The following is a 14,836-nucleotide window of genomic DNA, read 5'->3' on the forward strand; positions in this document are numbered from 1 at the left end:
CATAACTGATAAGAAAAAAATGAAGAGCTGAGCCTACACATTGTCATTAAAGACTTGATAATCTTTTTATCTTAATTTTTTTGTTTCAGTTTAATAGAAATCTAGTTTGATTACTAACTCAAAATAACTGTTAAGCGTACTAACCAGTGTTTATTGATTACTAACCAACACTAACCAGTACTAACCAATACAGCCAGTATTTATTCAGCTTGATGAGAAATAACGTTTGTTCAGTCTTAGATTTTGCCAAATGTCAGTAGTTGACGTATTATTCTAACAGTAGTTTTTGTATTACTAGTAATACTTCCAGTACTGCTTAATTTTATTTATTTTTCACTGAGATTTTCTTTACTCTGTTCTGCTGGAACTTCAAATTAAATTGAAAAATTCAAATTTAATCATTATTTTGAATTTTCTAATAAAGCATACGTAATATATACAGATATTCAAATGGTATAATGCATGAGTTTGCAGCTGTAGTCCATTACCAGACAGATGTGTTGCTTTTCATCTTGAGTAGCAATTAACAGTGCCAGAAAAGGGAAAAGTGCTAGAAAAAAAGGGTATAGGAGGATATACTTAACAGTATTAAACAATGAGCAATGAGGAAGAGAGTAAATAAAATAATACATGGTGTAGGGAAGTGCACTGGATGCACCCTCCTTCCTCCTCCCTTTTGCTAAACAAGATCTGGGAGAATTAAGCCATGATGGAACATACATAGTGTTGTAGAAGGAAATTGTTGTTTATATTTAGTTAATCTGGTGAACCAGCTGCTACAAGATGCTATTAAAACTTAAACATTCAAGATTGTGTTTTGTTTTTTTTTTTAATATCAAAGCTTAGGCTGAGATAATGACTTAGATTCCAAAAGCATCTAAATGACTGAGAAACACAAATCTAGCTGATTTTTTCCCAAGTTACGTAAGTATTTAGCGTACTGGCGTATGCATTGTACAACTCACCAAAAAGACAGTGAGTTGGAGTTAGAGCAAATGAGTCAAATCTCTGTGGGAAGCATGAGATGACTCGGAGTGTAATGGTTTCAACAAAAGCTGCTGAGTGCTGCATAAAAGAAGCAAACTGTCAATGGGCTGTTTGTCACAGTGAAGTTCTCCAGAGCTTTGGTTTTCAGCAATACCAGATACTTCTTAGACAAAACTGCTAAGAGGACCACTGAGGGGGCTGATCAGTTATGGCAGTTCCTGTGTTGCAGCAGTGACACAGCAATTTTTCTTCCTATTCCTTTCATTTTTTCATTAGTACAGCAGAAAAGAAACACCAATTTCTTCTACATGAAGAATATGAAAAATCATTGTTTTGTAATAGCAAAAAAGAAAAAAAAAATACCCTATTTTCTCTGGGGGAAAGAAAAAAAGAGAATAAGTTGTTGCTTAAATTGTTACCACAGACTAGAAAATATGAGCAAATGTTTTTTGTTATGCTTCTTTTTTGGCCACAGGCATGCTTTCCTAGATACTTACATCCAGGTCTGATGTGTCTCTTGTTCTTCATGTATTTTTTGAGGAATTCTTAAATATTACTTCTGTTAAGACTATAGAAATTCAAAGAACATCTAAAAAGCAAATAAAGAATACTGTAGTTCTAATCCCTGAAAATACCAGATAGTCTTTTTAAAACTTGTTTTCCAACTGCAGGTATTATAAGCACATTAGTATCTAGCAAATCATCAGAATTTATGATGAGTGAATAAAATGCAATTGTTAACATTAGAAGAGTATGCAGTACTTAGGATCCAACATTAATCTTTGCAAATACAGACCATTTTCTTGTAGTTCAAAGAGCTTTCAAAATTATTTCTACGGTGAGCTTTGCATTCATAATATAATAATTTTATGCAAACCTTGTTTTCCTGCGTTATGAGTTACTTAACTCCTGAGCCACAAAATTAAGTCATAATCATCTTTAATTACAACATACATTTAAACTGCCAATAGATATTTCATGGAGTGAAGTTCTCACTATGCTGTTGAAGAATCCCAAGAAATGGAAACAGACCTGTCATCTGGCTGTTCCAGTACATCTACTGTTTTCAGGTTCCTTAAGGTGAAAGAACAAAAGGCAGGAGTTCAGTAAATTTTCTGTTAAAAATGAGAAATTGGGATTTTCAAAATTTTAGCAGGTCTGAGATACGTCATTTTTTTTTACCAGAAATGTTCTACTGTGTAAAAACATTGTGAGTGCCTTTTATTACTTGGTGTCCCTACTATGTATTCTTTAAACTGATTCCAAAAGGATTCTCAATGCGAAGTATTTCAGTTCAAGGTTATGTGGCAATAATAGGGAGGAGTAATTTAACATATCCATACAAACTGTAAGAAAATATTTTTTTCTAGTATATGTGTCTTGGAAAAATGAAGTCAAGGTATATAATGTTTGTATGCATGAAAAGAGATGGTTTACTTCCTAGAACTACACTGTTATTGCATGGTTTGGATAATCTGACTATAGATGATCAAAATTTGACTCCATGTATATTTAAACAAGGTTTGAGATTATCAGTGTGTTCACATAAATAATTCACATTCTCACTTTTTTTTTTCCCCAGAGCAGGTTATTAGACTTAGCCTCACATCTGTAGAAGTAACCTGCCAACCTATTAAGGCTTTTCCTCTGGGCTTAAGCTCTGTCAGTGTGGTTGGATGTTTTTGTGTATTCAAAATTTATTAATTATATTTAAAAATTAAAAAGCATAGGAAGCTTACTCAACAGTATTTCCAAAAATACTAGCTTGAGCTTTTGCTAGTAGTTCAATCAAAACATCATCATGTTATAGTTTGTTTTGTGTGTTTCTATATTCTTCTTTGTGTTTTTCTTCTGGTTATTGGGGAACACTTCAGTGACGGATTATCAGTTAGGACAAACAAGAATGAGGAAGAACTGAATTTCCAAGGGGACACATTTTAAAAATTGACATAATAAAACTTTCACAGTGAACAGAGCTGAAGACTTTCCACACTTCAAACACACAGAGGTGTGTTCATTGTGGAAGTTTAGAGAAGATGCAGACCCACAAAAATGGGATATTAAATTGGATTAATATACTGAAGCTTGTAACCGTGCTTCATTCTTGCCTCATATGATTACAGATCTCTTCTTCTGGAGTCATTGACACCTTTTGAGCTGAAAGCGTACTTTTCTAGAATCATTCTGCGAAGTTGTTGTGTGTTCTTCCGCAGCAGTGTGAAATACACACAGCTTTGTAAATCCTGATCTTGGAATGGTAATTACTTTGTTTTTGCCTGAAGAAATCTAAAGGAAATTTACTATCTACTAGGAATAGACTATTTCTCATAAGCATTGTCTGACCTCTTTAGTTCTATAGTTTCTTATTTTTAGATACTCTGTTTTCCCTATAAAAGGGATTGTGTTCTGTTCAAGTTGAATTCCTCTCTATTTAGAATGTATGGTCCTATTTCTAAAATAAAGAGCTGGTAGCTCTTTCTTGTTCAGGTCCAAAACCACCCCTAAGTTCCTATGAATTCTGTCTCATAAACATTTGTGCCTCTGTTTATACTATTATTTAAGTTATTGAAAATACTGTTATTTGATTCGTAAGCAAGATTATTTATTGGGAAAAGTAGGTATCTCGTAGTATCACATCTGTAGTCATTTGCTGTAAGGGACTGCTGACTGCTTAAAGATAGGAAAAATCAAACTAAGCTGAAACAGAACCAAAAATACTACTGATGGACTTTTATCCTATTAAAATGGCTCTCAGGAGCAAGCTGAATTCTCTCTTCCCCACTGTTTTCTCCTTGTGTCCTCATAGCCTCTCTCTGAATGGGATTGAACCATTTTTATGCAAATTTAAATGCAAAGCTTTAACCGCAGATAAGTTCCCAGAAGACAAGACTTGAAGACTGAAAACACCTGTTCTGAACTGTAGTGCTTCAGGCTGCTGGTCTCTCCTAGCTGTGTGCAGGCCCAGGATTTTGCATTTTCAATGACTAGATGAGGCAAAGTCCTCTGCCTGCTGCTCTAGCATTTCTGCAAGGGGAATTTCATATACTTAGTTCAGAAGTAGGGTCAATAAAATTCTGTGTAATTCCACCAGCAAAGACTCCTGTCAGTTTTTCATTTAATGGGGAGATCTCTGGAGAGGTGCGTTACAGGAGGAGGGAAAATTAGGAGCGTGGTGTGGTGTCGCAGCATTTCTCCTAAATTTGATTCACTAAAGCAGTTTTGACTGGAGACATCAACATAGTTCTGAGGACATAAAATATGTTGGTATGAATGTTGTCATCCACAGACTGTATAATAGAAAATATAAAGTTAATTCTAGGAGAGTTTGATGTTCTAAAGATTAGTGTCAAAAGACAAAGACATGTTTGTTCTTGCTCTCTGTGATCCAATAAATCTTTTATTAGATGAGGTTCTGTAGAAACAGCTTCTCTGGGAGTGTTACCTTGTACAGAGGAGGCTATGGAGCAAGCACATTTACTTCCACCACTTCAGTCACCAAAACAGAGGAAGGAAATAATTTCAGATTGCCTGCACCGTTCCATTCTGTCCATCTGCCTCTTAGTCTGTCAGAGACCTCTCCAGACCATTGGTTATCAAGATAGTTCTACTCAGCTTAGAGGAAAGCACTGACAAGGGCCTAGACTTACGAGACCTTGTCCTAGGTATTTCCTTTAGATGCCTTCTGCTTCAGGTTCTCCTATGAAGTGTGTTCTGATGCATCTGATATGTTCTGTGAGTAGCACAGGGAGCATTTAATGCCTGACTTACTGCTGTGGATTCTGCAGCAGGGATAAGGACTTGTGTAATTAAAAAGTGATTGTGTACTTAACCTTTTATTTTTATTTTTATTTTCCTTTATTGCTTCTTTTGTGGAAGCATACAGACAGTGTTTAGCATCAACGAATTAAGGCCAAAGGAACTGCAAAGTGTGCACATCTTCTAGAAAGGAAAGTGAATGCTTTATTGCAATATGTCTTTATGGTAGTAATCATAGTAAAAGGACCTTCAGAATGAACTGATATTCTCCTGCCTTTCTTGTACACAGTATCTTTCAAAGGGTGGAGAAATAGAATATAGCAACAAAATGGAGCACCACTGGTGGCACTGTACAAAATTTGTTACACTGTGTCCAGTATTTGTTCTTTGGAACAGGGGAATTCAAAACATTCATATTAATTACCTGACATATTTTCTTTTCAGCAAACACAACCCTAGTAATTCTGCAGTGTGGATAATTTTAAAAGCTAACACCATATCTGTAACTGTACTTAGTAGTCCAGTGTTGCCAGTACACTGACTATAGTGGAGAGTAGTTCAGTGTTTCCTGTGAAATCTTCTCATACATTGCAAGAGGTCAAAAGGTTTAGAAATAGGGAAAGAGCAGATGAGCAGTCTCATTGGTCCCTCTATGCTCTAGAATTCGGGTTCTCTTTACATCAGTGTACCTCTGGTGCACTATCAGCATCCAAGTGTTAGCACAACCTCCTTAGCTACATACTTGCATGCCCCTCTACACTCCCTTGCCTCATTCACTGCACTGCTTTCATCCCACTTGTAGCACCATCTTCTTGCAACTGCCCCCACTTTACTTGTTCCTTCAGTACTGCTGCTGCTTGCATACATCACTGAGATGGGAAAAATAGGTCAAGTACTGGGCTAAGGGAGATGGGAAAGAAGAGACGACAGTGGTAGTGAAATCTGCTTCAAAAAGATCTTGTATCAATGCGGTTCCTGCCTCATTACATGCTTGAAAGTTTGTAGGAATGAGGTAAGAAAGAAAGCTATCATATTCAGGCAGTGCTCTGGAGAACTGGGACTCTGTCCCTACATACCCTAGGAATTCTCATTAATTACGGTGCCAGCTGAACACAGCTATGCCAAGGTAGTCCAATCGCATGCTTTTCTTTCCTTGGTACCCACACTGAAATGGTGTGTTTGAATATATAAAAGCCCACCTATGAAACGCGTAGTTTTTAAACAGATAATAGGAACTTTGTGGATACTTCAATCTCATAACTGTAAACCAAGGCTAATTTTCTTTGTTTTAGTATTGAGAAGTATTTTTAAATGTAAGAGATGGCAGTCTTCTGTAGTGGCATTTAAGAGAATGCTACTGGAATGGGCTTTTTTTTTAAGCATTAGTAAAATTATAGAAGTTCAGTTATATTCACTCAAATAAGGATAGTAAAAAAACCCTAGTCAAACACTGTTCACACAGGATTTTCAGGGAAAGATTTAGCTCTGACAACAGGCAAAGGGAATGTGTGATTGTATTTGGCAAGGAACTCAAGGTTACCAGTGCTGTAGGAAGGTAATTTGTTATTTAAGAGTCATATCCTTTTCAGCAGTCCCTTGTATGTTCATATTAGTGGCACTGTATTTCTTCCTTTTGTGTTTACTTTTATCGTTGACCTAGTCTGAAGTTTATTGCTCTATTAACAAGGATTCTGTGTGTGAAATAGTTTTTTTTTCTCAGCCCAATGCTGATTTTTTATCTAATTACCCAACAAAATGTATTATTTCAGCAGACTGTTTCTAGTGACTAATGTTTGAACGTGGTTGTTGTGGGCAGCATTTATATATGAATTCAGTAACTCAGTGGGGTCTTGACCCTGTTTCTTCAGTAAAATAATACCAAATTAACAAAATAATACCAGAGAGCTGGATGAAGGAAAAAAAAAGCTCAAATATCATTCAATTACTCGCATCAAGTAGGTGTGTGGCTGTTTTTTTTTTCGATTAACTCAATTTTAAGAAAGTAATTGACTTCTTCAAGGCCTGAAACTGAGGTTTGGAAAATGCAAATTCTGGTTCCAGTACAGTATTTGCATGTGAAGATAATTCTATTCCAGATGCACTTTATCCAGAATAAAACCTGGACAATAGCACTTGACAGGGAAACACTAAGTTTTATTCTTTAGAGCTTTGAAATCTGTGATGGATAAATTTAGTGTTTGAAAACGGTATTGTCATAGTTGTTTTAACATATTGAATTTCCAAATTATGCTGATTTTGTAAAGATTACTTATTTTTATATATATATATATATATATATATATATATATATATATATATATATTAATTTCTATGTAGCAACCCATTGTTTTCTGTTTCCATTCAATCTGGAGTGACTGTGATATACCTTGCATGGGAAGTCAAAAAATGAAATAACCAGTTGGCAGACTAGATGGTCAAGAGCTATGTTTTTTCTTCCCCTTCTCCCCACCCTCCTCTTTGTCCCTTCCAGAAAATTCTGATTTTGTGGTTGCTTTTTTTAGATGTTGTATTGTTGTCTGGCACTTCAGAACTGCAGAAAGATGCTCACTCATTTTTAGCTGCAGTTTCAGAGATGGTCATGTCAATAACTGACTCTTTATTCGAGCCATTCAGGCTGATACCAGAATATTAAGGATCTTATTTACAAGCAGATGAGTGCCTCTGTGCTTGGCAGAACTGAATGGGCAGATCTTTTTACCACCATAGCTATTTGAGAAATTCAGAAACAATGTAGTTGGTTTTGCTTTAGGCAGACTCTGAATCTGAAGCTGAACTAAAAAATTGTAAGCATGGGCCAAGTTAGTTTCAAGGCCATTCTTCTCTTTACTCTGTGAAAGATCCTGCATTTCGGAAAGTACCAGATCTAATCTCTACCTCTCTTCTCTGCCTTGGGCTCCACTGTTCTGAAAGAGACTTTTTGTCCAGTTTCCAAGATCTTCATGGGAACTACTCTCACAGGGCCTGCCTGGTTGTTACTCCTGGTTTTCTCTCATGCGTGCTGTACCAAATGGATGCTTACAGAATATGATAATCTTGTCAGCCTAAAGTACAGGTCCACGGCAGTTTTTCATCAATGAAACTGTGATATCAGATCTAAACCTACAGTGTGCCTGAAGGCCATAGCTGGATGCATAGTGAAGGCCATATTCCAAGAGAGCAAATTTTAGGTGAGAACATCCAGCCTCTTGGTTGAATTGGGTTCTGTCCTCCATGAAAGTGAGACTATATTTGGATAGTTACCATGTATTTGTGAACAGTTTGTGTGGAAGGTGGCAGAGAAAATGTGAAAAATCCTGTGAAAATGTTAAACTCAGGAAGGACAGTCACCATGTTCTTTTGAGAGTTCTTACAGTAAGTATGGGTGAGTTACCTAGAGGTTTGTTTTGCTTTGTTTTTAAAAGGGCAGTTCTCTTGTTAAAAACATACAATGAGATGGCTTTGTAGCATTCTATATTTATCCACGAAGTAGCACAAATAACTGTAATTCTTCACGGACTTGTATATATTTTAAACTTACTTAAAAGCAGATCTTAACTTCTTGTTTTTACATACTTGTAAACTGTATTTTATTTGCCAGTAGCTGTCTCTGTCTCTCTCTTTTTTTTTTTTTAAGCTGGCTACTGTTTCCTTGTTTGTAACCACATAGGAGTTAACATTTTATGGCTGATAGACATTCTTTTTCAAACGAGGTATATTCTCTCCTTATTCAGGAAGCTGGTGGGTTTTTCAATGTACATGTGTTGGCCCTGTTGTCTTTCTTCTTTTTACCTTCCTGCTTTTTTTTTTTTTTTTAATTTTACAGATGTCACCAGACGTCAGTAAGTCAGGGGGCCTGAAATGCATCTCAGAGCGTGACACAGACAGAGACTCACCTGCAACACAGTAAGCAAGAAACATTCATTATAATTTGCAGTGTTACATCTGCTAGGAAACAGTGATAAATGTCTGCAGTGTTATTTTGTCTTAGCTAGCAAAACAAGAAAGTGGCACTAGGGTACTCATTCAAAAAGAGTAATTCACACCTAAAATGTGAAGGAAATAACAGTTTACATATGCGTACACACGCACAAAACCATATACTATTGTGTATGTGATAATCATAACTAAGGGATAGAGCCTTGTCCTCTGGCATTCCTTCCCTGTGTATTAGGCTTTATTTATACAAATGGAAGATTCTTTTTGCACTGTCTAAAAATTAAAATGGAAAGGGTCTCATACTGAGAAGGCCTAAGCTAACATCTTAGATTATGTTGCAAAGTGAGTCTCCCTCCTGTTTTTGAGTTCCCTGTGAGTACTGAAAGGTCTTCCCACAGCCTTCTCTTCTCTGTAGTGAACAACCCCAGCTCATAGGAGAGGTGCTGCATCCCACTGATCATCTTCGTGGCCCTCTAGACCCACTCCACATCTTGTGCTGGGAGCTCCAGGCCTGAACATGGTACTACGGGTGGAGCCTCACAAGGGCAGAATAGAGGAAGACAATCACCTCTCCCTTGCTCTGCTGGCCACTATTCTTTTGATGCAACTCAGTTTACAATTTGCCTTCCAGAACCCCAAAGTGAGCTCTTCTCTGAGTCTGCGTACACACCCGGAGTTGCCTCAGTCCAAGTGCAACACCTACCACTTGGCCTTGTACCTCATTAGGTTCATGTCCACTTCCCAAGCTTGTCCAGGTCCCTTTTGGGAACATCCCTTCATTCTTTCATATCAACTTCACCACTCAGCTTGGTGCTGTGTGCAAACTTGCTGAGGGTGTACTCAATCCCACTGTGTAGGTCATAAATAAAAATGTTGAAGAGCACCAGTCCCAGGATGGACCCCTGAAATCTGTTGGGATATGATAATTACTACACGGTTTCTCTATGGAGAAATTAAATTTAACACCTCCACAACTCACTATACCTTTATTTGAACCTTCAAATGAGGTTTGCCATTTTTCCTATTAAAACAGTATGGCCACAATGCCTGCTGTAGAATGAACTGAATGGTAAGTCCTGATGGAATTACCTACCTTTCAGAATTTCCAAATGGAAGATAGTTTTGCAGTATGAAAACAAACTTTCTCCAAGGTGACAGTTACATTTTTATCCTAGCCAAGAAGTTAACCTGACTTCTGCAGTCTTTAAGGGAAGCAGAAAGCTCCGTATAATAGATGTCAAGCAACGTAGGATATTTATTAGAATATCTCAAAGATTTGTTACATTATCACACCTGATGTGATTGTTCAAATAGTAAAAGGATGAAAACTGCTTTTCAGAATTAGATTGATTAGTTTTACACTGAAAATCTGCAAGATATCTTCATCATTTGAATAGTAATGTTTAGATGCCATTTCTCTGTGCAGACTTTTATCTCCTTAGATATATTCTAGTTTTACAGTTTTCTTGTGCTACACAAGGTAGCGGTCTCTCCGTAATGTTACGATGGTTATACATCAGATCCAGCTGAACACTCCATTTGGTAGAAAATTGTGTTTAATGGTTAATTATTATTTTGAATCCTGATTTCCTTGGGCAGCAATACTTCTCAACTTGTCCAAGAAATCCTAATGCAGAGGGTCATAACACCCTGAATCTTTTCCCTTGAGATATTCTAGTATTAGAACTGCAGCCATTTACATGCTCATGGATATTCAGTTTAGTTTTTAAAATATGTATCAAACTTATAGGTAGATAATAATTCCATTATCAAGGTTAATAGATAAATCTTTTAAAATATAAAAAATATTACATTAGTACAGTATCACCAAGTATAACTGGCCTTGCAATTGAGTTTTTGGGGAAATTAGAAACATTCATTGCATTCTGTAGTCTTGATTCTTCTGCTTCATTGCATGCTTCAACAGCATCCAACACAACACAAACCAGTGTTAGTTTGTGCAATGTGGAGTACAAATATTGGATGAAGACAGTAACTACCCTTGATAGATTAAAATTGAACTATTATATAGTTAAAGTTACAACTTCTGCCAAGGATGGGAATGTATAGTAGAAGTGGTGTAACATCTGTAGTCCCTGGCATCATCTGCAAGACCAGTCTGATTCCCTTGTTCAGGCTGCTGACTGGGAAAAATACAGGAATTTGACTGATACCTTTGTCATTTTATGAAGTCTAACAAGCACGAATAGACATTGAACTGACTAATCCTATCAATGTATCATAGTTAAAATAGGAAAACTAAACTTCTGACTGTCTCCCTTAAAGCATTCAATAAATAAACTACAAATTTCTCTTTAATTGCAAGAATAAGTACATAAACTAAGAAAAGGGGGGGAAAAAAAAAAGGTTTGTGCAATGACTTCTATGATAATGGAGATTGTAATTGGCATTTTTTATTACATCTGTTGACTGTCAATCAAGACTTTCTGATTTTTAGGATCAGGAACAGTTCTTTTCAAGGCAGTGCTGTGACATGTTGAAAAGCATAGTAGTAGAGTGGTCACATATTTTGTCCTTGTGTTTCTTTTTTCTGTCTTTGTTCTGCAATGGAACAGTAGTTTTTGTAGCTGTTTCAGCATTGTACTCAAGGGGAACAGGCAGACAATTGCTCTAACACATCAGCTGTGGGTGGAAATTTGAGCTAACTTTCTATTTCTTTTACTCTTTTTATATCCGCTTTTCTCTAGAAGCTTAAAGAAAAAGAAGAAAGGGGTACAGAAGAACGAGATAGAAAATCAGCCCTACTTAATGGGCCTCGATTCTCCAGTATCATCAGCTAATGGTGTTCAAAATGAACCTACAGCCCATGGGGTGGAATTGAAGAAGAAGAAAAGGGCAGTGAGAAGCTCAAACTTAAGAACAAGTGGAATGACAAATACTGCTTTTGAGCCTGAATGCTATGATGTGTAGTCATCATTTAATTCCAAATACTGGTGTGACATGCAGTATACACTTACACTTGAGTGCTGCAACTGATCTTCACTTCTAGGACTGACAAGGAATAAAGAACAACAACAATAAAGAAATAAATCAATCAAATGCACAAAATGGTGCTGGTTGTGAGTTACCAGTGGTGTAAGCCTGTTCAGAACAGTTTTGTTCAGGGTTCCTTGAAATTAACAGAACTTGAATGCTGAGCTACTCACTGTACTGGTAAAATCTGAAATGCATTTTCATATTTCATGAGAACCCCGCTGACAAATGTAGTGTTAAACATGTGATCATATTTTAAGCCAGGCTGACCAGACATTTCTGTGGGCTGCTGATCAGTCTGTTGCAAGCAGAGAATAGAGTCCTAAGTGTGATCTAGAACAGAACAAGCCTGACCCTGAAGTTCTTGAATAAGCATTTTACAATTCTGTTGTAAAATCGAGCAGTGTTCAGAATGGTGACATTTCAAAGGAATGCTGATGTTACAGTGTACCTGAAAAAAAAGGCTTTTAAAAAGTGTTCTCCTGGTGGGAAATAAATATCCACTGAGACCACATTTTGCAGCACTTAAGTGAATTGTTTAGTAACTAACTATGCATCTACTGTGACTTCAGTAGGACTACCCATGCTTACCTATACAAATAAGTGTTGCAGATTCCAGGCACTTATATTTTCAAATGAGGTTTTCTACACATAATAAAGGTGCATTGCAGTTTTGTCAGAGTTCCTGGCTGCTTTGGCAGCAGTCTTGCCAAATACACATTCTTCTGTCTGAATGAAATATTTCACTTCAAACCGTGTTCTTTGCTTTCCTTTTGCAGTTGTATGTCATTAATCAGGTTTTTCTTTTGTTGTTTTGTTTCTTGAGTATTATGTTGTAAACTTTCACTAATGATTTCACTGATTACCTGCAATTCTAAATAATTTATGGTTTATATTAAATTAAACACTTTCTATCAGTTAGTGTTGATATCTTTTCTGGCTGATGATGTCCGGTTTATTTTTGCTCTGCTAAGGAAATTCTTCCTCCTCCCCCTTCTGAAGCAATAAATAACATAAAATTAGAAAGCCCTTATTTAGTAGACAGGGCACTTGATTCCATTAAAAAAAGAAGTGAGAAAAACAGTGTTGGGCACTGATGTGTGAAGTGCACCCAGATGCAGAGCACTAGTTGCTATATATTGTAATATCTTCCCTGCAAATGTTTTATAGCCAGAAAAATCTGTAAACCTGTTTCTTTTCAGTGAAAGGGAGCAGAAAATATCTTTTTAGCCCCACTGGTTATGGTAATTTGCTTACAATCCTAGCTGCATTCCTAGTGCGTGTGTAGGAACTTCTCCTCTAAATGGGACACGTATGTGTTCCAGAACATTATGAATGTCTCTTTTCCAGTGGTCAGTTGTGTAAAATTATCTTAGTCCTGGAACTGCTGCTTTCGGCAAGGCTCCTAGCTTCTTACTTTGCTACTTTTTGCAATATGTTTGAATTTAAAGGGATTTAAAGATTTTATAATAGAAAAAAATCTCAAAGTCTTAGGTTTCTCTAAAATATTCCGGGTCACACTTAAAATAAGGGCAGAGCGTGACATCAGGCTCCACGTCAGGAAGAGCTGAGCGGTAGCCAAGATCTGGGAGCTCATTGGAAGGCATTGTAAAGCGTTAATTTGGCATTGTGGATGCTGAAGACAGAAATAACACTTCAAATAAACACCACAGAGAGATGGTAGTTCTAATCAAAGGCACAGCACCTCCTTTCATGCTTGCGAACTAGGGCTCCAATTATGTTCACTGCTCTGAAGCTGAATAGAGCTGCTTTGCCACACTTTCAAATTGAGAGGAGAGGCAGCAGTGGTGTCTTCCAAGGCATGGTTCCAAATAACAATTAAGCAGAAGAAATCAGATAAGAGCCAAGCATGAAAACGTGTGGAGTTGAAAATAAACTTTTCATAATGTTTTCTTGTAATTGCACTATCTTTTGTTTTTGTAATTTTTTCCTCCCTACCACAGGGTTGGCTGGACTCTTCTATTGCTTTATACAAGACCGCTGCTGTTTTGGAGCTTTTTGCTTTCATTTAACAGAAAAATGAAGAAAAGTAAGGATCTGCAATTAAAACAACAACAACAACAACAACTCCAAGTGTTTCTGCAGTATTTAGGTTAGAACCTGCAGACAGATCCCTTCTCAACAAATTATCGACTTGGCATCGTAAAAAAAACAATTTTCACTTTTTGTTTTCAATTTTAGGAGTTTCTTCATTCTTCCGATGTTGCTGGTGCTGTCCTAAAGTTCCAAGAGAATAATATTTTTAAACAATTTGGAAGAGGATAGTGGTTTTTAAGTGTTTGGAAATGAAACTTTCTCCAATGCATGTTGTTTCTATGTTAATGCAACCCACCTGTTTTTTACGTCACTTCAGCATGAACATTGTGTGCATTTGCTGACAGTTGTCCAAGTATTTGAAAGAATTCACGGAGTGTTCCATATACCTATTGAAATTTTCCCTTGTTTGTGTACATTGAAGAGCTGCAATCAGTGCCCTACCACACAAGTGCCCTGCAAAATTGCTCGCTAAGCCCTGATATGGAATACTAGAATTAAAAACATCTGTTGGAGGAGTTTTTACAGGGTGATACTGGTTCATTGCTAGCACAACGGAGATAAAACCTTGTATAAAGAAGTGTAAATAGTAGATATTTATAACTGCCTGGCGATAACAGCACAGTAGGCCTTTCATTGTTCTGGTGTTCTTAGATTTGATGTGTGTGTGTGGTTACAACATAGAGCTGCTATTGCGTTTTTATAATTTGGTGGAGATATTGTGAACAATGAATGCATAAATTAACAAAATAGGAACGAAGGAATGGCACTTTTTTTCCTGTGTTTCCCAATAGCCATCAGATTGCATTTAGGTTTTTTCTCCTTAAAATAGTTTGAGGAACAGACAGCGTAGAACACAATAAGTGTATTTGTAGCATCACTTAATTCACGAGGCAGTAGGGGATGGATCACAGTCAAACAAGGGCTAATGAGAACACAGAGGAACATGACAACCGAAAGTCTCTGTTGACTAGTGAACTAAATCTGCCGGCTGGACCCAATTGTCTGAGGGAGAATTGAATGTCAGGATCACTTAGGGTTAACAATGGCCCATTACAAGCAAAAGCAGACAGCTATGAAAAATAGCCGGCATGGTCGCCATTCTGCA

At 36.9% G+C, this 14,836-nt stretch overlaps 1 protein-coding gene across 5 annotated transcripts in view; it reads left to right on the forward strand.

The window, feature by feature from the left end:
• AHI1 (Abelson helper integration site 1) overlaps positions 1-12,601 on the forward strand; it is a 79,922-nt gene extending 67,321 nt beyond the window's left edge. For 4 of the 5 annotated variants that reach the window (XM_015858435.2, XM_015858433.2, XM_015858434.2 and 1 more), the window contains 2 exons: positions 8,567-8,646; positions 11,388-12,601. In XM_015858435.2, coding sequence (XP_015713921.1) covers positions 8,567-8,646; positions 11,388-11,610 — 303 coding nt within the window. In that variant the 3' untranslated portion in view covers positions 11,611-12,601. The remainder of the gene's footprint in view (positions 1-8,566; positions 8,647-11,387) is intronic. The other variant, XM_015858436.2, reaches the window with a different exon arrangement.
• Positions 12,602-14,836: the final 2,235 nt, after the last annotated feature.

The sequence above is a fragment of the Coturnix japonica genome, chromosome 3 (assembly GCF_001577835.2).
Source record: "Coturnix japonica isolate 7356 chromosome 3, Coturnix japonica 2.1, whole genome shotgun sequence".
Taxonomy (NCBI): domain Eukaryota; kingdom Metazoa; phylum Chordata; class Aves; order Galliformes; family Phasianidae; genus Coturnix; species Coturnix japonica.